Below are 25579 nucleotides of genomic sequence, written 5' to 3' on the forward strand. Positions count from 1 at the left end.
TGACGTTTCCCAGCTCAGGTACTGTAAGCTGTTGCATTGATATCTGATTTCTGTACAAGACATTTTAATCCCAGTTCTCACACCAACCTTGTTCTCCTCTCCTGCTGTAGCTATTGAGGATCACAGTTAATTATTGTTCCACCTACCAACAAACTCACTCCACAGGGGTTGCACCACCCTGCAGTTTCTGACACGAAGCAACATGGGCTACGCGGCACAATCCACCATCCAGTACTTCAGCCAGCAGAGAAGAACAGAGCAAAGATTCAGTCAGGTATACTCCTGCAGCTTCCAGTGTAACAGTTTGATGTTCCCACCACCCTCTCCCCCTTCCTGCTGTGCGTCACTAACCATCTTCTCCCCTTTCCTTCTGTGCATCACTATCATCATCCTTCACCTGGAAGGATGAAGAGGGTGGGAGAACCAGTGATCCATTCCAGCATGAAGTTCGCTACGGTATCACTCCTAGTAACAGCTGAAGGCATCATGATTAATGAGGAGTGGGCAGCAGTTCCCAGACCTGGGAATCTTTCACCGTGTTTTCAAAAAGCAGCACATTTCCCATTCATCTTCATCTGGTCAGACCTGGTCTAACCGCTCGATTAGTAAGGGATGGTCCAACATCCTCTTGCAAAAACCCATTAATCGAAGGATAACCCCTGCCCTGACAGTTCATGTTTCTATTCCTTGGTAAAACAAGACGTTTCAGTTTTCTCTTATGTTGGCTTTAAAAAAAAAAACCACCAAATTACACATCAGTTAACCAGAGAAGCCAGGTTCTGAAGCAAGGACACAGACAGAAGCACTACTCTTTAGAGACAGTTCTATTTAAGTTAACTTCTGTATTTTTAATTACTGTCAACTTCCTGGACTGTTTAATGAGAAAGGGCATGGCAGTCACATTGTCTTAGACTGATATCCAAAGCTGATGCCAGCTAGTGTTCAGCAGTCTTGGAGTACCTGGAAAGGGCATGGGAGTGGTATGGAAGACCACTCTTCACACTCAAGGCCTTGTGGATTAACTTTGGAATAATTCAGAGGTTAATAAATGGCTGGATACTACCCAGACCACAAGGATTTAATTGAATGAGGTGTGTAAATCAAACTGACAACGAAAACTTGCATAAACTGCCTTTCCTTTCAGTTACAGGATAAAATCCCACACAGACAGTTTTACCCCCCTGGTTGTACCGAAGCACGTGCCTGAAAAAAATGAGGCAAACACACAAATGCTCACGCTCAAACAGCACATCTCACGAAACAAGACAATAATGGAAGAGTACAAAGCACTCAAACTCGTTTCTCCAAGCACAAAAGCTAAGTCTACATATGAGCCAGATATTTCCAATGATGCTTTGAGAGCAAAAGGCATCAGGGTAAGAGATAATTGACAGGCAGTAGCAAAACCAAGATGTGTCTCATTTTACCAAGAATAAAGTTGGAGCATAAATCACACACAAAGCTTAAAAAGTGACCAGCACTCAGAGTAGTACAACACGGTTGCACTGCTTCTCACAAGAGCTGAGCACCTAAATACAACAATCCTGTGTTACAAAGCCTGAACCAGGTCTGGGCAAGGAAGGAAACCAAAGGCTGGCTGTTCTACATTTGGCAGCGTACCCTCTTAGATGCAAGCACACTTTATACAAGAGGCAATCCCTGTGGAATGCCTTGATAAGCTGGACTGAAGTGGAAGCAGCTATGCTGGTGAAGTTGTTTGGGAAAGCACAGAGCGAAAACACTGCTAAAAGTAGTTGTGTGTCAAAATAACCCCTCACTTGGGGCACATATTCTGCTGCAGACTTGGGCGTAATCACTTGAGATGATTAGAGGGCCACACAGGTTTCAGTAGGGATTAAATAAGGCAATATAATATTCAGTTGGCTCTGAGGAAAGCTCTTTGGCACTGCCAGGGAAATTAATGCCAGTGCTGAACTCCTCTGTGCAAAGCAAGGGTAGGCAAGAGCGGGAGGGCAGGGCAGGCAGGGGCTGGCAGCACGCTCTCCAGTTGCTAGGTAGCTTAGGGTTACAGATCGGCCTCATTTGCCTGTGCAAACACACCCCACCTGACTATATTTACAGAGCACGGCCTTTGCTTTCCATTCCTCTGAGCGGTATCAAAATACTGAGAATTCTTCCTTTGGGAGCTCAGCAACAGTTGCCCTTGGGCTGCTGCTGTCGTCCCTGAAATGCAGCTCTTTGTGAGCTGCCGTGAGGCAGGCGGCTTGAGTTGGCACGGTCCCCACAACCACTGCTGGCTCCAGTCTTATGGGGTAGCTACTCTCACTTCAGCTTCACTAATTCAGATGATACCTGAATATCAAGATAAAAGCTTGGAGTTAACTCCATAAAACTAGTCTAGTCCCAGGACAACAGAATTGCAAGTTTGGGAGAGAAAACCTAACAGAATTTACTTTGATATCTTACTGATCTAACATCTCAGCTGCAATCAGCAGAGGAAATTGCATCTTGCATCTAAAACAAAAGGAAGGAAGGTAAAAGGCTTCTCTGAGAGAAGCAAGAATCAGAATCATGCACTGCCTAAGCAGTATGAATTGCTAAGCAGTGATATTTTGGGGAAACTGAGATACTGCTTAAGACCCCACAGTACGCTGTTATGGGGGAGATGTTTTGCTACAGTAGGTTTGGAGAAGGGAGTACCACATATGACTAGAAGCAGCATATATCACTTAAACATAAGGTGTCACTTACTTTGAGTTGTTTTCCAACAAGCACAAGAAGGCTGTCAGTGTACCCTGTATGAATTAGCTTGCTTTCAATGCCAACAAAGCCTCCGAGCTGCATAGTCCAGCTTCAGGCAGCTGGCAGACACAAGCTAAAAACCTACACATCAGTTACAAATTATTCAACTCAAGGCAGGAAGACAAGCCTTTTCAGAGAGAGCTGAGATATCCCCAGGACTCCCAAGTGGAGGACAGGCTCTGGTGTCCATTACCTGACTTTCCAGATAAAGGTCACCAATTACCCTCTTGTCCTGGCAGCCAAAAGCTGTCATTCCACAAGTATAAGTCATAGGCTTGCAAATACAGGCATGAAAGACTGTTCAAATAAAACTCTTGTTACTGCAGTAATTAACAGGTTCATTAAGGCAATTTAGAGCGGGCCTAAGGAGCAAGGTTCTTTACCAATTTGACACTTGTTTTGGGCAGTGCTTGCTTTCTTAATAGTAAGCAGGTAGCTCCTAGCATATGTTTTGTAGGTAAGAGGTTGGTGTTTGTCTCTGCTATCCTTAGGCAGACACAGAAGAAGGTGTGGGTGAGCCGTGCATCTATTTTCAACCATAACATCACAACAACTTGATGACAGACCATCTGATTACAAGTTCAAAAAGAACTGGGAATCTATGTAAAGCACACTGATAAAATTGGATTCTTAGCAAGTAGAACATATTAAAAAGTGTATTTATGGCAGGATGGGAATAAGCCTACAGAGCAGAGGAGACATGGCAAGGTCTTTAGGCAGCCGTCTGACAAATCCCTACAGGGCACAGGGACATTTACAAAAATCTGTGCCAATGTGTAATCTCCACAGGCCATGAAACTTGCACATTTATTTTGTATAATACCAAGAACTATGTGCTATTGACTCCCACTAACAAAGCCAGGCAGACAAAAGCTGAGAGTCAGGAACATCTCAGCAACTGGTGCTTTGCCTTGCTCGTAAACACCTCATTACAACCCACTCCCTGCCAGACTCTAAGCAGACAACAGTTGTGTGTGGCAGTGATGAGAACAAGGGTCAGCGGTGCTGGCACGGATGCAGCCTTCAAGGGGAGTAAAAAGAGGTCAAATTCTTCAACAGGACATTTGGACAGATTCTGGTTTTCCTCTTGGTTCCAAAGTTATGCCAACCATCCCACAGCAGCTTCTGCCAGTGTCTCCCCCACCCCCCGGAAGCAGAAGCATTAGTCAGCCTCCCCAAAGCAGGCACCGTATGTAAAAGCATATAAGCAGTGACTATAGCCAGGCAATCTGTATTTGTCTCATCCCAAGGCTTGGCAGCAGTGACTAACTGGACTGCAGGGCTGGAACTGAAGAGCTGTAGAATGTCACTGAGCAAACAAGTTAAAATGGGAACAAGCTCTGGGGACACGGCAGCAGGGAAGAGGTGCACAGAGGAGTCAGGCATTGCATCCACTGATGCTCCCACACCAGGTTTCTGTGGGACAGACCACCCAACTTCCAGCCTTTGGCCAGCTTGCACCAATGCACTACTTTTGCAGTGAAAATGCAAGGCTTGAGAAATATTATTGATGTGACTTCAGGCTCAGTTATGTCACAACAGCCATTTTTTGTCCACACAAAGGTTTCTAATAACCTTGCCACCTCTCCAGAAAACCAGCATGTTAACCAGAAGCATGCCTTGAATACTTCTCCCTGCCCCATCACAATCACATTTCAGGACAAGTAATTGCTCACAAGGGTGTGTGGTTGCTAATTTCTGGAGATATAGAAGGCATATATTTTCAAATAGAGGAAGAGAGCTTTTAGGACTTCAGAACAATGAAAGGCAGGGTGACTGCCTGAAGTGCAGAAACTAAAAGCTTTTTTCCTTCAGAATAAGAGCAGAATTGAGTAATTGTCGTTTCCAGGGAGATGGGGAACTTCAGGGATCAGAGCTCAATCTGCAGTTAAATGGATTGGAAACAACTCCCTACCAGCTGCAGAAAAAGACACTGATAAAAACACACAGGAAAATCCAGAGAGGGCATTTTCCTGGCACTGTGCACATCTCCCCACATTCAGGAATTTATGTAGGTGATCCAGGTTAGCTAATCATGAACACCAAGGGAGAAGTATTTCCTACGTTATCCCTTCCCTTAGACATCTCCCATTCAACCTCCTCTCACAGCAAAACCTTACAGGTATTTCAATTTTATCCTTTTGAGAAACCTGAAAATTACCTCTCACACTCCAGACACGGAGTTCAAAGCTGACCAGGTAAGTGAAAAATACCTAAAAGATCTTACAATACTCTTTGCAATCTAGGCAGCCCTTTTCCTTTCCACTGAGATGTTTCACAGGTGCCAAAAGGCAAAAGTTTAGTACGTCAAATCCCGAGCTCCTCCCCTGTTATTTACAAATCCTGTGGCTTGCAAAAGATGTTTCAAAATATCTGGTACCTTTGTGAGTGCTGTAGAGAGCTGCAAATGTCACCACGAAGAAGGTGGTGGAATATTTTCCAGCGTTAACCAGATGAAAGGCCCGTTTGTTATCACGGTAACGGCGCAGGCACTGGATGAATCGCAACCAGGCGGGGATGCACTGAACAACTGCTCTCACTCCGTAGGAGTAGCTGTAACAAATCTGATTATCTGCAAGAAAAAAAAGAAGTTTCAGGGACCAAGAGTACGTTTAAGTACTCCTATAATCTCTCGTTCTGTAAAAGAAATATTACTTGACATGAGAACAATTCCCCATTGATGCCTCGTCCTTAGGCACACACACATCTGGAACAGTGAGTAGTTCACCACCAGAATGCATCCTGAAGCCCTTTACTCTATCTTGGAGGTATTCAGGTGACATAACATCAATGAGACATTCATACAGATTATCATCTAACTCTTTCACTGTTGCCAGTGTAATTACCATGCCGGAAGATGAAAAATAATCTATTTTTAAGTGTATTTTGTGTTGCTGGCAGTACTGTGAATAAGCAAATTAAGGATGGAATTACAAAAGGCCTTTGACACTCACTTTTTGTGTATAAATGGGAGAGCATTTCCAAACTCTGCTGAGCAGCTCAAAAAGGCTGCTTTGCCTCAGATATCCTTGACCCACTTTTCTTGTATATTGTAATAGGAAAAAACATATTCCAGTATGTGTTTGGGGTTCTCGGGTTTTGTTTTGTTGCATTTTCTTGTTTTAAAGCAAAGTCAGGGCATAGCCCTGGTTTCCACAACTGGGGTGAGAGCCAATTACACCAACCTGACATTGTGTCACACTGCTGATGTTTGAAAGCCTTATTGAGGAAATGACCAGGAAACCCCCAGTGCTGCTTGGAACCCCCAAGCATGCCATATTCTTACGCTGTCTTGCTCAGCACCTCTCAGCCAAACACTCCACTGACTAACATTTATTTCCTATTCAGACAAGTTATTAGCTGATATTTATCCCAAAGCCCTGCACCATCATTCCACTGTTTGGATTGGAAGAGGACAAACTGTTATCCACTCCGTTGCTTTACTTGTTTTATGTATCAATAAACAAATATGTAGTTACTCGCAATGCTGCCTTAAAGGGAAGAGAAAGATCAGACAGATTGGAAGAACAAAGTGTGCACTGATGCTTATTGAAGCATACTGAAAATTCTTTCAGCAGGTGTCAAAACCATCAGACAACACGATTTGCCAGCAGTCACTGCTTAAAAGGGAAAGACAACAGCCCAATCAAGGAGGAGACAGGTACTATTTTGCCACTGGGAAGGCCAAAGTCAAAATTCATATGCCAACTCTGCGGCTCTTCAGGCTAGAAAAAAAAGAAGTAAAACATGCACAACCCTGACATCACAGCATCAACTCTGAGTAAGGGGTGGCAGTAACAAGTTCCTCCATCCTCTCTTGCTTCAGGGTACTGTGATGGAGCCTATATCCAGTAGCAGAGGCAGGCTACAGCACGGAAAATTGTGGTTAACAAGCTCATACGACTGATTTTCATGCTGAGCAACAGGCTAAAAGCAAACACATGGTTAAACCACTATGCAATAAAACAACAATACCACATAAATGGATTTCTCTCTCCAATTACCAAGTGCTGTGTCTAAACTCTTTGATGAATATTCACATCAGGCTAAATGACTGGATTGGGAAATGAACACAGACATGAAATTCCATTTTTCTAGACGGAGGTAAGAAAGGGCACAATCTCTTTACTGCTATGTTTACAAGTAACACCAATTGCATTTCCTATGTCATCGGTAGCCCTCATCAAAACAGATAGATAAACATGAAGTGGCCTCACTCAGTGTTTTTCAGGTCACTTTGACCACGTTTGCATGGGTTGCCAGCATTGCTCTACCTGTATTTGCCAGAAGTCCAGCATTGTCCTCCCACTGAACCTCAAAGCTGTAGAAGCAGATCATGTATTCCAGATCCATGAGTATCACAACCAGGCTGTTGAGCTGATCAGCCAGCCAGAAATCTGCAAAGCCTACCTTGTGGAAGGGAGCAGTGAACACTCGAAACTGTCAGAGGAAAGAAAAAAAGCAGGAATAATTCATGACACAGTGTCAGAGACATCTAAATGCAGTGGCAGGACATCACAGCATTGAACAAATATGGAAATAACAGAAACGCTCAAAGATTTATTGCTGACCTTTCACTCCTGCTGACAAAAAAAAGGATAACTGTCTCCTTGCTTTTAGTACAAACAACATTCCTGCTTTCCTTCTCCCATATGTGATTATTCATGTCTTCCCCCACCTTTTTGGTTTTTCACTGGCAGAAGAACCCAGTCTCCTGCAACTGAGCTCTTTTCCAGAAATTCCCAGTCTCTGTTTCTCTACATAGCTCTGTTTGTCCTCCTGCTCCTCATTTTGATCAGTGCTTTCTTTTAGGCATTTATGTCATGTCCACTGACACTTCCCTTTTCCCTCTCCATGTCAGTTATATTATAGACCCTCAGCAAGGCCATTAGCCTAATCATGGCTCAGTTTACTTACGAGTTGCTCTTTGGTGTTAGAAGTTGTAAAAGCAATGATTATTACTGCTGGATTTGCCAAAGCCTCTAGCAGGGAAAGAGTTAAAGAAAGGGCAGAAGAAATTCTATTGAGTGTCAGTTAAGACTCCCCCTTAGTCCACTTTCCCTCTAAGCCTGAACAGCAGTTTTGCTACTTTCAGACCAGACAGTTTTCACGGTCCATTACCTTTGATTACAACTCTCTCTACCCGGTTAGTTATAGTCACTAACGGCCAATTTCTCAAAGAGCCAGCACTAGCACCATTCGGTAGTTCAGAGATTTATGAACCTTTAAATTAACACAAGCACAGGCTAACACTGGTCTTTTATATTGCTCTCCTTATTAACCTAAAAAGACCACAGCTACAGAAACCCGGGAAGGACTGACACATTCTCACCAGCTTCTAATGTCAATTTAAGGCTCTGGTCCTAAATTTCAAAGTCAAATAGGGGATTAAGACTTAGTGGCATAAAGCAGATATGGATCTTGACCCAGAAAGCACTGTGCTCATCTAGAATGGCACCTATTACAAAGGCTCAAACAGGGAGGACTGTCCTCAAAGCCATCCAGCTGCAGAACAGCTTCTGGAGAGGTCAGAGAAGCCACACCAGTCTTCCTTTTCAAAAGGTCCTTCCTCCCTTTTACCAGCACTCCCTGATACTACCTTTCACTGTTTCATCATAGACTTTCCCTCCACCATTCCCAAAGACTGATGAAAACAAATGAAATGTGAAAGCAGCTTTACAGATAGATCTACCTGAAAAAAGAAGAAATTAATAAAACCCATGTTGTTTAATTTAGGGAGCAACACTTAAGCACTGCTGGATGACAGCATAAAAACTTAAGGAGAGTAGAAGCTTTCAAGCCAACGGTTATAGAAGACAAGATGGCAGTGGATATGCCCACAATCTAGCTAAGGTACTGGCATCTCAACTACCCTGAATATCCTGAGCTGCCCCTTGAACCTCTCCAACCCTGCACACATTGGGCACTGTGGTTTCTGGCTGCTGCTGCACAGTGCCCAGGCACAGCTTGAGTTGCAGTCCAGTTACCAGAGGGTGCTGGCAGGTACCTGAGGCAATTGGAATGCCCTCCAGAGGAGATGGGCCACAAGAATAAAGTAATAAAACACCAAAAGATGGAGTTGAACCTCAGTTTCAAATAATCTGTTGCAATTATACATCAACAGTTCCACAACCTGAGCCCAGACTTCCTGGTGCTGATGACTGCAGTTTGAAGAAGTGCTGAGACAGTAGACATTTGAGCTGGAGCTAAACTCTTTCTAGATTTTCACCTCTTACAGACAGGCTCCCTGCAGTTGTTTTGCCACTCGGGCTCCCTGCAGAGAGCGTGGGCATGCAGACGCTGTGCCATCCCCTGTGCTCAGATCCAATTCCTCACGGCGAGTTGCTCTCCTCGGCCCACACAAGTGCATTCAAGGGCTTCTCCTACAACAGCAAAGGGGCAACAAATTCTCCCCTAAGCACGTTGGTGAGAAAGAAGAGCCTGGCATGGGAATTAAACTTAGTACAGGCTAAATATCTTCTTTTCACTCAGAGAAAGATCAATTCAGATGTCACTTGCCGTCCCTTAGGGATTACCAAAAGGGATCTCACTCATGGGTACCAACAAGCAGTTTTTGGTGATCACAGGTGGATGCAATAAGCCTCCTAGGTCCATCAGGAAATGCTACACCACACTCAAGCATGGTCTGGATTTGGTTCTAGAAAAATTGAAGGTGCCAGTAATGCTCTTCTGCATCTACTACGTCAGACTTCATTTGGGCTGGAAATGAAATAGATCAAGCCTGAGAAGAAAAACGCTCACCAAATCTAAACCTGCGTGAACAGCACAGCTCTAAGCACTGTGCTATTTAAACCTCCTCTCACCCAGATACTTGCTGGCAACTGCAAGGAGAAATAAAATGTACCCAGCAGGCTGATTACATGCAATAAAAATTAGAAAAGCCTAACAGCTACTCTTTATGTGGTTTGTCTGGCCTCTTTTTTTCCCCTTTTCCTTCCGCATAACACAGAGTCAGAACACCACCTTTAAGGTGATCTTGCATTTTGATGAAGCTTTCTTTTTTCTCCCCCCAGGGAAACCTTGAGATGAATGGGCCCTTGCACACCCAAAGTCTGTGTCAGACTGCAGCATAATGTAGAGATAGCTGGGGCAGAGCAGGAACTGGAAACTGCCTAAGAATTGTGTGCAGGCTGAGAATCTTGCCCTGGTAAGATATTAAGGTAAATTAGCACAGATACTGCTCACATGGTTAGAGCACTTTTAATGTTACCCCAGCACCAAGGGACAGCAGTGAGAATAATGAGGCTTGGGACTAAAGGTACATCTATGAGAGACAGCTGAATGCTGGAAGGCAAAAAAAGAAGAAACTGAAAGAGCAGTAAGCTAGCAAATCAAATAATGGAGGTAAGTGCATAGAGGTTAACTCTGTGTGTACACTTGCACACACATACTTAAAGCATTAGTCTACATTTTATCCTTGTCATGCTCCAGATCATGTTAATTGCTTTAATTGGTGTTAAAATGATTCTATGAATGACATCAGCCAGCCAAACCCTCTTCCACCCAATGCTTGCAGAACAGTTCCAGCAAGAGTAAGGTATCAAGGGAGCCAACATGATAAAAGTCAATTTAGAAGGGCACAGAGGGTTGAGACGAACATGTGCAACAGCCATTTGGGAAGAAAATTGATGAGCCATCCAAGAAGTTTGAAAATTGTTCTTTTGGAGCTTCCTCCTATAACAGGAACACTGAAGCAGCACACATAATTACATTCAATTCACCAGAACTATCTTTCCTGAAAAACAGGAGCTGAGTCTAAAATAAGTTGTTTGTTTGGGACCATAAACAGATTTGCTGAAAAAACCCTTACCCATGAACATAATTCCATTAGCAGTGACCTTTGCAAAGGTTCCCTCTCTATCTGTGAACCCTCTCACTTTGGGCTGAGGAACATCCATGCAGCCTTGCCTTAGAGCACTGTAACCCTAACCAAACTGTTTTGCTACATTAAGGAACAAACAAGCAAACATAACCGAATGTATACAGCTGCCTGTAGGAAGATTAACAAGTACAGACAAGCAGAAGTTGCTTCTGTAAACTCAGGCTCAACAATCACTTGCAGTCAATACCTTATCAGGTCTGCCCTATGAATGCACAGTGGCATAAGCATCCCTCTTTCCTGAAGATTAGTGACACTTGTCTATACCCAGCTGCTACTGCTCAGCTACAGCATGTAAAAAAAAGAGATTTATTTAAATCGGGTTTGAAACTTACCAATAATTTGAGCAGCCAAAAACGGGACTTGTAATATAAGGTTTTGGTAGGGTTGATGAGAAAAAGCAACATGAAGCCATACAAGATGAGCGGATTCACCTGCATGGGGATGTAGGTGAATGGACCATATATACATGCCAGCAGGCTCAGGCACCACAAAACCCCCAGGAAACCAGCAATCTACAAAAAGATAGAAATAACACACAGATACCTTATGAAAATACAGCTCTGAAACCTACAATGAACTCTCATTGTAAGAAAAGGGAGAGCAGGGCTCAATCCTGTAATCTAATCAGACTTTAAGAGACTTCCTTTTCTAATTGTATTAGAACTCCTTGCCAGGAAAGGGTGTGGGATTTATCCTCCAGATAGGCCAGCACAGCTCAACCACTCCCACGATCTAGTCTGTTACCTCAAAGAGATGTTGATGGGACAAGTTGCTGCGGGGATTGAGTTCGAAGATGAGGACATGATTCACTCCAGCCTGTCTCCAGCCATATGTGTTGATACCCAGGAGAAAGAGGAATTCTATCAGGAGAAAGCCACCTCGATAGATTCTCACCAGTGGCCACACATTTGGTCCTTTTATGAAAGCCACACCTGGCAAAGAAAAAAAATCGGAACAACCTTAGTGACAGCACAAGTCATGTCACAAAGCTCCCCTGCTTTATGCTGGTTCTCAGATGCTCAGCTGTATCACTTGAAAACAGGGTAAGCTTGGACACACCTGCATACTCCAGCAGCGGAGGGCTTTTTGCCTAACCTGTCAGAGGACTTACAAGTACTTTGGGGAAAATTCACTCTTCAGCTGATGTAGTTGGGTCATAAGCAATATCTTAAGTCTCCTGCCCCGCACTACAGGCACAAATACTAGCATAAATCATGACTATAAGTACTTAAATGTTCTGGTTTAATGCAGATGAAATCCCAAGAGACAGATAGACAAATACTTCAGCTCCTCACAAAACCAAGAAGCACCATTTGCAGCACTTATAACAATGCTAAACTGTGCCTAATCACTGAAGTCAACACAACTGTAATGTAATACACATTCAGAACTAGCAATATAATATCCAGCCGCACCCAAACAGAAAACCCAACATAAGGCAGCAATGCTGGAAAGCCTGTTGCTTCCTTTGTTCAGTCTTCAACCTTCTGGAAACAAATTTGCTTCATTTCAAACAATGAGCAGCCCCATACAGCAGCAGCTTTCTCTAGCGCAAGCCTCTCTTCAAACTACTGTCCCCTGGCTGCCCAACATGGGGTTCATGAGAAAAGCACAGGTAAAATACAGTTATTTGAATCCTTAACTTTCATTGAGTGTTTCATTGAGTGTTTGTCACTTATTTGGTTTTTAAGAGGAGGCAAAAAAAAACCAAACCAGGAACGTGCAGTTTTTACAGAATTAATGCTGAGAATTTATTCCCACAAATCTTCCTGTCTAAATTACAGGCCCAAGTCTTTGAAACTTTTCTTCAGAGAAAGTATACCCATGTTTCATCTGTCAGCATCTGTACTTTATACTGGATAAAATTATAAAGGAAAATTGTGCAAGGAACAATGACTCAAGAACTGTCGCTTTAAATTGAAAACCTAAAGGCACTATTGGTTTCAGGCAAAACAGTCAAATTGTGGACAGGAATGACAAACACTCTTAAGAAGCTGAAAGAAATGAGTCTTAAATGAGGAATTACAAAAGCATAATTTCAAATTATAACCTGAAATGCATGCAGACAAACCCAAGGGAAGTGCTTCAAACCAGGACAGAGCAGCCCCTCAAATACTGAGTAAGAAATGACCAGACAGAACAGGATAGACGTGCTGCGTGCTGTTTGAGACAGATCACCCACACAAAGGTTTATCTTGAGGTGAATACAGCTCAGTATGACAGTATAGCATATGACTTCCATTGCTAATGCCTGATAATCTTATTTCTGGACTCTCAGGGTGGTAGAAGACTGTAATTGCAGCTGATTCTGGAGAAAAAGCAGACACAGAACAGTACAAGCATCTGAGATACTAATGCACAGAAACTACGAGTTTTTCTGTATATTCTGACACTGAGATTCCATTTAGTTTTGCTTCCTCAGTGTACAAGCTAGATTTGATTCCCTTTTCATATTTCTTAACTGAAACATTTTCTTCACTACAGCTGAGCAGTCTGCCCAAAGACTCCCAAGGACCCTGCTTGCAGGCAAGTGCCCAGCAATGGTATATGAGGCCTCAAACTGGCGTGACCCAGGTCAGAGCTCTCTACTACAGCTCTGAGCCAAAGACATTTTCCATTCATATACTGTTTCCACTTAAGTCCAATACAAGAGAAGCCACCTCCTAGAGTCAGCAGATACATGACACTCCACCAACTCATCCCTCCAGCAAGCACAGGCTCTGAACAAGGTGTTCAGAGAGGAAGATGTGCCTGGTTACAAGCCCAATCACGTTGCAGCATAATTCTCAGATAAGAGACTGGGCACTGTTACAGTCAGTCTTGAGATTTTGCTTATTTACAGGAACTTTAATCTCAATTATACACCCCTTTGGCACCTAGGAAAGCTGATGCAGAAAGACTGAGTCCTCAAAATTCATACTGGGAGGATGACACCCTCCTGGTATCCACTTGTAGTATTTACAGCCTTTAACAGACCCCAAGCTATTGTGAACTCATCCTCTGTGAAATGTTGCTGTGCTGTTCTAGTTCTAAAATCAGACAATACAGAAGTGGTTTACTATTAGCAGTCATGTCCTAATGCTGTTTCACGGATTCTACACATACAACACTAAAATCCTGTATTAGTCAATTAAATAATAAAAACAATTGGTGAAAAGTAGCAGAGGTTAGCAAAGTAATATCCAGTTAAAACCACAAACACTTTAGAATATAGTTGTTGCCCAGCATCTGAAGTAACATACAGATATCAGATCATGTCTACTGATACAAACATTCCTATTATTCACACTAGTCTAGTAATATCTGCTTTAAAGATATAATCAGTTTTATGAATTCATTCTCACAACTGTATCCCTTTCTCATTCTTAATACTGGGAGGCAAGACAAACACAACTGGCCTCAATCATACTTGCATCTCAGACAGAGATCAAACGTGTAAGTAACAGAAAATCACACACACAGAACCACAGAATAGTAGGGGTTGGAAGGGACCTTGGATGAAGGACAGCTTCTAAACATTAAATGGACCCTTCACACTGACGTGTCAACCGTCTGCCTCAAACACAGGAAGACCAAATGGGAAGCACTGTAAACAGATTCTCAAACAGAAGACATTTTATCCCAAGAGATGACTGGATCCAATTACAGAAACATTGATTAAAAACTTCTTTTAAGTCAAAAACCAGACATGGGTGGCAAGAGCTCATACGTTGATTTGTTAAGCCTTTTCCTTTGTGCTGCTTAAGCAAGTTACAACGCTACTGAAATCACACAAACAATTAGTAAAGCTGCCTGTGATTAAGCACTGACTCTGGATCTACAGTACTAACATGGCTTTTACTTTTAATCACAGTCCAAACTCTGAAGGCTCAAAGCAGAATAAAACCAAGGCCTGAGATATGCAATAATTTATTGTAGCTTTTAAACAATCTGGTCAAAATCTGCCAACAAGAAAAACTTTAATAGGCACCAGGCACTGAAATCATAGAAAATGGTATGGTCTGGTCTATGGTCTATGGCTGGTCTCATTCTCTGCAGGGAGTCAGCACCATGCAAAGCTTCAGTTCTACAAGCAGCTCTTTCAAGGTGGGCAAGGGCTATGTGTTCACAGAATGGTAACAGGAATCTATCTCAATACACGGACGTTGCACCTCCAGAATATCCCTCCAAGAATAAGGAGGAAACCAGGAGAACAAACCATAATATGTTGAAAATCCAAAATTCATGTGCATAACATGAGGAAAATCACAACCAATTAATGAGCAGAACTAATAATTCATAAGTGTGATCTGGCTGATTTAACCCAGGATATCCTGATCAATTCACTTCAGGTCCAAGCCCCTACAAGAACACATCCAAACCAAGAAAGGGCAGCCAGCTGGGTCCAAGTGAAGATACCCACCTGAAAGTATGACAGTGACGTTCAGTGCAATGAACAACCCACAGAACAATCCAACCCTGAATGTAGTCCAGGCCGGTACAGGCTGTGAAGAAAGCAAGAGTGGGCTTAAGGTAGAGTAAACAAGTTATCAGCAAAGTCAGATTAATTTGCAGAGTAAATTTAAAATCAGGGATACATCGTTCTGATCTCTGATTGCACTCTTACTCGTGAAGTGAGGGTTTTTTACAACTGAAAATGCTGTATAATATTCTTGCCTATGCTGCTGATGTGTAGAAACAGAGCTTGGGCATCCCAGCATCCTTTAAAAAACATTCCAGACCACATAAACAGTAAGCATCTGTTATTATTAGCACAAATTTCCTTTTACTATTTGTCTCATCCCTTCATTACCTTGTCTGCATGCATTAGGAATAGCAAGTAAGCTATTTCCAGGTCTTCCGGAACTAAAGCAGATTATGTGACCATGCCTCCCCTCACAATTTGCAGAGCACGCTCACATTGATTATTTTCACTACTCTCTACAGATGTTGAATCTAATTTAGAACCTTGACAGGTTGGAGAAGCAGTTTTGCTGCATAACTTGAACTCTCACCTGAGCTGCTCCTAAGGGTGGAACACGCAAACGTTTCATAGCCTTCTGTCTGTCTCCATCTTCTAACTCATTGGTCACCACTTCCTAAAGAGATAAAGATATATATTACAGAAGTTCATTCTAACAATAAGTACAGGGTACTGCATTAAAAACAAAAATAAGGGTTGATTTCCAAGTTATATTTGAGCCCTGGCCCAATAGTCTTCTAACACACAGCAACAAAGATATGAAAAGCTTACCATGCTACATCAACTTATCACATAACACAAGTTAACGCTGCTCTTAGTGGTGAACACAAGCCATGGAGATCTCAGTCTATTACAGGAATCAGTAGTGAAGGAGCAAACCTGGCTTTCTACTTAAAAGAGAAGCTGTTCCCAGACTAGCATCTTTACCTCTGTTTCGGAGATGAGCTGGTTGATCTTCTTGCAGGTGTAGAAGGGTGCCACCTCCACCTCAGCCACCCGCCACTCTGCACCCCGCGCTGTCTCCAAGTTCTTGTCATGCTTCTTCAAGATCTTGCGGAAGCCAGTGAAGTTCAGGTTCTGCAGGCAAGGGAATAGAGTTACTGGCTTTTAACCTCAGTCAGCCCCCAAGGAAGATAATGGTTACATTTCCAGTGCTGGCAGGGGAAAAAAAAAGAAGAAACAAAATGATTGCATCAGGTAGTTTTTGAGTTATTACTTTGTTAGAAGTAATATATGTTCCTGGTAAATAACAGAAAAAATGTGGGACACATTGGTGTTGCAGATATAATTATTTTAGTTAACAACTTATCATCACAATAAGTAGTCAAGCACTTGTTAAGCACTTGTTAACCACCTAATAATAGTTCAATCAATTAGCTAAGCACTTGCAAATAACTCAAACACCTATTGATTAAGAAAGTATTCATTTGAATCACATAAGGTTCAAAGGCAAGAGTTAAATACCATACCTGATTGGGACCTTAACTACAAGACCCTGGTAAATGTATTCATTAGGTTACCTTGGCTGTTACCTTAGTTGTTACTAAAACAAAGGGACCGATATCTTTTTTTGACCAATCACTGTGATTTTGGAAAGTTTGTGTTTGTTGGGAATCAATCAAGGAGAAATTGATAGATGGACATTTTATGCATGTTTGTGTTGGCAAATGTGATTCTTTTGTTTGAGCTGTATAAAAACCCTGAAAATAGTAACTAATGGTATGGAGGAGCTATCCCCCGTGTTTTCCCAGCGCTGCATAATAAAGAAGTGCCTGCTTATCTGCATTCCTGTGTAGAGAAGTTTTTCATGATTGCAGATCCGTCAACAGTTTTGGCGACCCAGATGGGTCTGTTGTCTCCATAACAAAGGCATAAAAAGTAGTAACTTGTTTATTATATTAGGAAAAGAAGTAACTTCATTACAGGAGAGAACTATCTAAACTTCATATTCCCTGAAAAGCAAAATCACTGCTACTTTCCTCCTTAACGCAGGAAGTGATGACATTCCTGATGAAACTTCATTGAAGATAAATAACCTTTGGACATAACCAAAACTTGTATGCTTGAAGTTATTTCAAGGCATGTTCCCTCTATATGGGTAAACCTTACTAGACATGCCCCTGGTACTGCAACTCAGTATCTGGACCAGCTGTACCAGGTAATGAGCTCTTAACAAACTTAAAAGGCTGGAGAAAGACTATATTTTGTCTCAGCTCCCACAGCCATTACCAATCCTTCAAGGGTTTCTCCCAGGCTACTGACTTCTTGTTTCTTTTTTACATTGGTTTCAAATCAAGCTCTCCAGATAAGTGAATTATAGAGGGAAATCCTTCCATGATAGTTTTAAATACTGTAGATGAAATCCAGACGAGTGCATCTCCATTCCATCCACACCCTTTTCCATGGAGTACATAGCACAATGACAGCAAAACTAGTTTAGGCTTGCAGATGTGGGAGATGCAACTCTCTAGTCTGTACAGATAAGCACACGATGCTGCAATAAACCAAGAATGAACAGTTGACTTCCAAGTTCCATAGGAATCCTGACCCAACACTCTTCCAATGCATTGTAACTAAGGTGGGCAAAGCTCATCACACAGCAAGCAGCTGCTGTGACAAAATGCGTTTGAAATCCTGCATTTTGAGTGGCAGAAAATGCTACTCAAAAGATTCAATGTTTCATTCTGCAGGAACATAAACAGACCATGGCAAGATTCCCTTCTAAAAAAGCTTAGAAAGTAGCTTGGAAAGAACACATGAGAAAACAGTAAAATGCAATACTCTGGGGAGAGGCACTGACTACTCACTGAAATTATTTTCAATCTAATTATGCTTAGAGAGATTTAATACCAGACCCCCTACCATATAGGTGGGGAAACGAGGCTAGGGAGACGAGAACAGGAAGCCAATGCATTAACGATCTGCATTATTGCAGACAAGAGACTCTAATTACTTTCTATTGGAAAAAGCAGCATTCCACCCCAGGGAGAACAGATCATCGTTTCCGAAATTTGAAGTGAAAAAACCCTTCACTCCAGCCCTGAAAAGCTACAGATGCTTCACCTGTGGCAGGATTTTGAACTAGAAAGTCTCTAATAGTTCAAGGGCTTTATTTAGCAACTGAAAGTTTCCTTACCCGTGCTCAAAGATATCACTTTAGATGTACAAACAGAATTTTGGAAGAATAAATTTTATCCATGCTGTGGAGTGGTATTCAATTACTGCTTATGGTGAATATTGTTTAGTGCAATTCTCCAGTACAACTGGTAAGGATCTAAATACAGATGTACTGAATTTAAGTTCAAATACTCTTACTTAACAAACTAAAAGCCCTCACAGTATGACATTTTTAACCATTTCAGAGTACTTTACACCAAAAGATCTAGCCCAGCAAAAAAGATGTCAACAGTTTCAAAGTTTTGTTTCAAGATTTTTGGAACAAAATCAGCATCTGCAATATTTACCATGCCCTTTCATGTCAGAATTCCAACTAAAGATTTGCTGTTTTCATACCTCAAGGCAAACGAGCCTGTATCCTACAGAATGAAAAACATTTTTTTTTAAAATGAATGTTTTAACAAGGAATTCTGATCTAGCAAGGTCACAGTCACTAACACGGTAACGCCAAGAGGAAACAGTACATCAGTGTTTCAAGTTTCATTACAAACATTAGATAAAAGAGCTTCTTCCCCAACTTGCCAACTCCATCTCTGCCCAGAACAACACACTCAATGTGATTTCATGTTCTGGCCACGCCTGGGCCAAGGGTGCTAAGGTCAGCCAGTCCAGGAAAGGAAGAAAGAAGGTCCTTCTGCAGGTGGGCTTAGCATTTCCAGCTCAACAAAAATCAACAAGATATATTCTGCTAGGCACCTGCCTTTTCTTTAGCAATGTTTAGGGACCTCAAAAAAAATAAAAAGGAAGAAATAAAAAACTAGCTTGAAGAGGCAACTGGATGACAGACAAAGCACAGAGACATTTATACACAGGGCTTTGTAAAACCATCTGTTTTTGCAGGTACCTGATAGTTCTGCAGTAAGATGAGGCTGAGGTAGAGCTCGCTGAAGGCCAATTTCAGATCTTTGATATTCCTATGCTGGACACGCTCTTCATGGGACAGGTGGAAGACCGGCTTTCTGCGCCGCTGCAGCGTGGAAGCCCCGCTGGCTTCTTTCTGTGCATCCAAAGTTGACTGCAACTCAGTCCGAAGAGTAGTAAACCTGCGCTGAGCTTCTGCAAGCTTTTCTGTTAGCACGGAAAGGGAAAAGTCAGATAAGAGGATGGCAACTTGTCCAACAAGTCTGTAAAAAAGCACTACATCTTTTCCTCCAATAACAGGTCTGTAGGTAAAAAGCACTGCACTGAATAACCTACTGCATGGCTTTCCCTCACTAAGCATGAAATTCAACAACTCTCCACATTTCTCTTTTATGAAGCTCCTTCTTGTTAAAGATCTTAATTCATTCCTACATAAAACATACATATCCTCCAAAAATAAGCCACCACAGTACAAATCAAGGGGCAGTCCCTTCAGCTCAGAGTAAAGCTGTGTTAGACATGAACTCAGACCTCTTGACTTTCATCTTAGATCATGGCCTTACCACATAACACAGAATCTTGGATGAGACCTCGAAAGATCATCCAGTCCTACCCCCCTGCCAGAGCAGGGCCACCTAGAGTAGGTCACACAGGAACTTGTCCAGGTGGGTTTGGAATATCTCCAGAGAAGGAGACACCACAACTCATCTGGACAGCCCCTTCCAGTGCTCCCTCACCTGAAAAGTGAAGAAATTTTTCCTTGTGTTTCTTTGGAATCTCTTGTGTTGCGGCTTATACCCATTGCCCCTTGTCCTATCACTGGATATCACCGAGAACAGCCTGGCTCCATCCTCCTGACACTTGCCCTTTACATATTTGTAAACACTAACAAGATCAACCCTCAGTCTCCTCTTCTTTGTTCATCTTCCTCAAATAAAGCAAATGTACAAGAAGCATTAGGAAAAAAAAGTGACAATTCATGACATTTGACAGTAAGCAAAGTGCTTTCCATATCTCTGCACCCACTACTGACTATGTGTTTCCTATCTTTTTTACATGACAGTAAAGAATCAAAGAAAAAAAGTCACACTTCAAATGCAACCCTGAATTTTGGAGCTCAGCGAGGAACGCAACCCCTCTGCCAAGCTCCCGGTGACAGACAAACACAGCCTCTGCTTTGATCGGGAGTTACAACACTACTAGCTGCTGTACATGATCCGCTGTAATAATCTATCCCTCATTTCCTCAGTTTAGGCTCACATCGCTTAGAAGCACTGCCTCACTATTTACTGATTAAAAACCAGTCAACTTGAATTTAAGTATCATTTTGATGTGTTTTCAGAACAAGTCAGTCTCTCATCCTCACATCTCCACAATGCATAAGGTGTTCCTTTAAACGTGCTGCTTTATGTACATTCAGAAAATCATCTTTTTTGTCTAAATAACAGTCTTTTCATGCTAAAACCAACATAACTGACACTATTATCTTTCTCCTTTTTTTGTAAGACTAGTTTGTTAAAGGCTTTTTTCCTTGCTCCTATGGCTTTGGCATCTCTGTTGATACGCATCATTGCAGAACACAAGTGCTGATGTTGGCCAGGGAGAAACCATGGAGGCCCAAGGTCCCTCCACAACTCAAAACTCTGCCCAACAATTTCCTGGCTGTCAATTTAATTATCTTCATTAGCATCTTACACAACTTCACGGTAATTCTCAATTCCCCCCCATCCCCTAAGATATATTCTTAGAGAAGCAATTCTGACCTTTTCCTCAGTCTTACTCAATTGTAGTTAATTTTAAGAGCAAAATTCCTCTTTAATTAACTTACAGTGCTCTGCAGAAGAGATTTTCCAGAAGGAGAATGCCTTTCTGAACAGAAAATGGGGATCAATATAGAGAAATCAGGTACAGAAGAGCCTGAAACTCTCTTGATTATTAACTTAATTGAAGTAAGAGTTTTTAAGAAGACAAAAAAGGACAACTCCTCTCTCACAGCTTCTACAGATACCAGGATTCTGCTGGAGAGAGGCAATGCAGCCCACAGTGAGACTTGTCTGCCCACAGCCTACAACCACATAAGATTTAACAGGCACAAGGTCAGACTGCAAAACCAACAATCTCTCCCCACTTTGGGGACTCTCTTAGGAAGAAATAAAAAAAGGTATGTGTTAGAATAGCTGTTAGAATCAGAAGTAAAATCCACAAGTTCACTCTTTCTATTAAAAATGTCATATTAAACTATCAGTGATACACTGAGTTTTCTTCTGGATCCAATTATTAAATATGAAAGAGTTTAAATTTCTAGTTTTGAATTGAAGGCACTGTTTCATTGTCCCTACATCCCAAAAAAACCTAAAATCTGTCAGCCTAATAATACAATATTTAAAGAAAGGGCCATGCTTTCAAACAGTTGTAACACTGCTGCTGCAATTTTCCTGTTTGCAAAGCAACCGCCTTAAAAAAACATAATCTCCATATAATTGTTATTCTTAATTATGCAGTGCTGAAAAATTACATTTAATATCCTCTATACAGCCCTCTCCATCCATACGGCAGGACTGTAGTTCTCTGAAGATAAGGCTTTAAAGACACCCGCTCCAGTCCTATAATGACCTGACACTCCAGAGAAACACAAGTCCTGCCACCTCCTTCTCCCTCCTGCCTCCTCTGTTGCACTGATTCCAGTTACCCAATCCACAAGTCATTTAATCTTGTTAAGGTATGATTCCATCATCAAGATTCACTGCAGAAGCAAAGTAAGACAAAATGTGTACTGCTGTCCCACAAACCTCCCAGGGAATTGCCTAAGGAAATGGCAAAGTAGAGTAGAAATTAATTTCTCAGTTTGCAACATACTCCAAAATAATTAAAAAGGCATTCACTACTATTACTAATTTAGCACTCCAAAAAATGACTTTTAAAAAACCACACCAATCAAATGAGATACAAAAAAGCCACCTATGCTTGAAACTGGACTCACTCTTGTTGTGTTGCAGAATTTTGCACACTCTGATGCTCACAGAGTCCTCAGTTCAAGTGTAATCTCAAAGCAAAGACTAAGGAGAAATCCGAGACCAACATAGGCAGACTTCAACAAAAGTTCTTGCAATAATGATGCAGCTTTGCTCAAAAAAAAAAAAAAAAAGCCTCTAGATTCTGACTAAAATCCACCATCTAAAGATTTATCACCTCAACTATGCAATTCCGAGTAAATTTTTACTCTGTTTTCCAAGTTTAAAGAGAAATTCACACATAAGGATCATGAAAAAAACAATCCCATCACACCAAGGAGCTAACAAAATTCCCTCTAAGTTGCAGTTTACATGGTTATGATTAAAATCTGTTTCACCAGACAAGAGGCAATCTGACAGCCCGTATCTGCTTGCAGCTACCTGTCTCAGGGCTATGGACATTTTAGGCAAGCTCTTCAGCACTCCTCCCTTTTCCTACTTGTACAGATTATGTTCAACATTTTACTTACCAAGTTAAAGCCGTGGCTTCCTACAAATAATAAAACCAGCTCCTAAATTAAACCACAAAAATGTTACCAGCTGAACAGTAGCCCAAGCAGCTCCCAAGAATGCTAGTTCAAAATACAACAAACCTCCCTGCTAGAAAATCCCAAACACAAACCAAAACTGGCCACAAAAAAACTTCAGCACTTGAACAGGCATTCCTCTACTGGAACCATCTAAAAATGTTACTGCTATTCTTTTTCTTTCAATTGAATATAGATTTTCTTGAGCATAGCCCAAATAATCACAATGTGTTTATCAAATCAGCTTTAGTTAATGGCAGTTTTCCTTCTTACCAAGCTGGGATAATGGTCTGAGGAATTAAGGCTATGTTTGATGAGGGCCAACAGTCTGAACACACAGCAAAAGGCAAAGGGATTTTGCAGCAGGCACTCCAAGTGCTCTGGGGAGCTGCAGAGGAGCTGGGGTCTGGGGGTAGCCCATCCTGAGGGGATAGGGGTTGTCCATGCTGTGGCAGTCCCTGGTGGTGCTCACTGAGGATCCTTCCGGTCACAGAAAGACAACAAGGATGTGGAGAGCTTTCTTGAAAATGAACAATATTTATTGTCACAAAGACAAGTGTGTAATAAGCCATATAACAAGCTCATGATAAATAGGGTGTGCTAGTCATAATCCAAGCCAACATACACCTGGAGTTACATTAGGGTCCAATGTGACGAATTTCTGACATGATCAAGAAGAGGAATCACTGATGCTTAACGTTAATAATCCTAATTAAGGCTTTCCATACCGCTAAAATCACGTCACTCTTCTGCAAATAAAAAACATTTTAATCTTATCACAAGAGATTTACATGTACTCTCTTCCTCTAACTTTGTGAAATGACAGCAAGTTGAAAAAAATCCCTACCCTATATTATTAATGCCATTTTAAACAATGCTGGAACGGGTGCATTTATGTAGGGGCACATGTGCTAGCAGGTCCTCATTAGGGCAAATTATAATCTGTATCGTGCATCTAAATTGACAGAACTTACTCCACAGAGTCTAGCTCATAGTGCACAGGATCTGATAAAACTAGAAAAGAAAAGGTTTTGAGTATAAAAGCCCTACCTGGCTAGAAACATCTCACAGGGAAACAAAACAGAACAATTGTTCTAAGCTAGGTACATATGAATTACATGGAAAAAAAATGTCTATGAAGTGTAAAACCCAGCTGGCCTAAAAAAGACATCATTTCTACCTGCAAACTGCTCCTTAATCTTGCCCTGACAACCACTCTGGCTGTAGCAAAACACCACTGCTCCAGGGAGCCAGAAAGGCAGACACAGAGATTTACTTCCCAAAAGAGATTTACTTCCCTAGATGGAAGACGAAGAGAGGAAAGATGCAGCCCACACTTATTGTATGTGTTCAGCTCTTCTGTTTGCAATCCAGACTCTGCTAGAAACGAAGTCATCGCCTGATGGTTATCAAAGTACTTCACACATTTCAACTTTGTCTCTGTTACCCGATTAAAATCAGAAATGGAGAAGGCTACCGCATTGTGCTGCAAAAGCCTTTTCATAGCACCAAGTCAATAAATCAACATGTTAAGAGAAAGTATAGCAGACATGAATGCATCACTGTGCCCATATTTAAATGTTTTTCTAGTTGAAAAGCCATCTTAAGCCTTACCAAAAGAGGCTGAAAAACCAGCTGAAGTGTAATGGTGGGTGGAATTGGAGCACACTATTTCTAAGCCTTCTGTAGCAATATTACAGGGTCAATTTGCAATTATCTCATTCTAAAGCTTATTTTCAAAACACAGGACATGAAAGCAAACTTTCTCAGGGAAAACAACAAAAAATAGCACTTTGATATATGACCCCTAGGAATCTCTACTCTTACCACCTATACATTTTTACTCAACCACCTGAACCAAATTTTATATACCGCCAGTGATAAATTGCACTGGCTAATCTACTCCAGAAAGTTGCAAGAGTTTAGGAAAGAGTTAAGTGTTAAACAAGTTGTCGGATACATGAAGATGGTCAAGTTACCACACAGAGGCAAGTCCATGACAGCTATTCCTGCATAAGCTCAGGAAACACCAGCTAAGGAGCTTGGCATGCTTAAACCATACACAGGAGACTGTCACCACGGATAAGCTGAGAAATGGTGCCTTATGTATAAGCTACCACTTAAGTTTAAGAGCATTTTCATAAAATTCAGGAGGATGCTATTGTAAAGCAACGAAATCACCTGCACTTCACTCTCCCTCTATTCAAATACCACGGTTTAGCTCCACATCTGTTATTAAATCCAAGCAGCTTCCCATGCAAACCTTCCCTATAATTACCTGACGGTAGACCTGCATAACCACTGTGGTTATTCTGAAAGCTTGGGAGCTTCAGGCTCTTTTGTGTTACTGTATTTTCCACAAATATACACAAATAAGCACCTTACCTGAATAGAAAATGTTGATTTTGGCCAGTTCTTTCTCACAGGTTTGGAAGAACTTCTCTTCAAACGTGGCAAAACATCTTTTCACTGTATCTTCATCTGTGTCTATAAAATAAAATAGAAAAAAAAAAGGTTGAAACAGAAGAATGTAGGAACAATTTTCTATGTAGCTAACACAGAGTCATTTCTTCACAGTAAATCCACTTTCTTTGTCCTGCAGCAAAAGAAAAACAATCAAGTCCGAAGAGCTCTGAGGGAACACATAAATGGCTGTAAAAGGAACTGCACCAAGAAAAATATAAGCAGTAACTGCACCTTGACCAAAGTTCCCATCATCTTTTTTGATCCTGCAAGTGCTACTGCAGATCTTGCATCCTTCATTCCCACTTTATAATCCAGTTTGTTTGACTGCACCTGTAGGGCTAACCTGGATCAGGACTGTTCTTTATATCTACAGGAACTTTTAATGTTTTGAAAGGCATCTCACCTCACA

At 41.6% G+C, this 25579-nt stretch overlaps 1 protein-coding gene across 1 annotated transcript in view; it reads right to left on the reverse strand.

Annotated features, from left to right (window-relative positions):
• Positions 1-25579, reverse strand: part of XPR1 (xenotropic and polytropic retrovirus receptor 1) — a 114040-nt gene that overhangs the window by 15231 nt on the left and 73230 nt on the right. The window contains exons 3-11 of the mRNA XM_062003588.1: positions 25090-25191; positions 19150-19373; positions 16056-16205; positions 15661-15744; positions 15069-15150; positions 11411-11598; positions 10999-11178; positions 7038-7203; positions 5144-5335 (exon numbers count right to left, since the gene is read on the reverse strand). Coding sequence (XP_061859572.1) covers positions 5144-5335; positions 7038-7203; positions 10999-11178; positions 11411-11598; positions 15069-15150; positions 15661-15744; positions 16056-16205; positions 19150-19373; positions 25090-25191 — 1368 coding nt within the window. The remainder of the gene's footprint in view (positions 1-5143; positions 5336-7037; positions 7204-10998; positions 11179-11410; positions 11599-15068; positions 15151-15660; positions 15745-16055; positions 16206-19149; positions 19374-25089; positions 25192-25579) is intronic.

This window comes from Colius striatus, chromosome 10 (assembly GCF_028858725.1).
Source record: "Colius striatus isolate bColStr4 chromosome 10, bColStr4.1.hap1, whole genome shotgun sequence".
Lineage (NCBI taxonomy): Eukaryota > Metazoa > Chordata > Aves > Coliiformes > Coliidae > Colius > Colius striatus.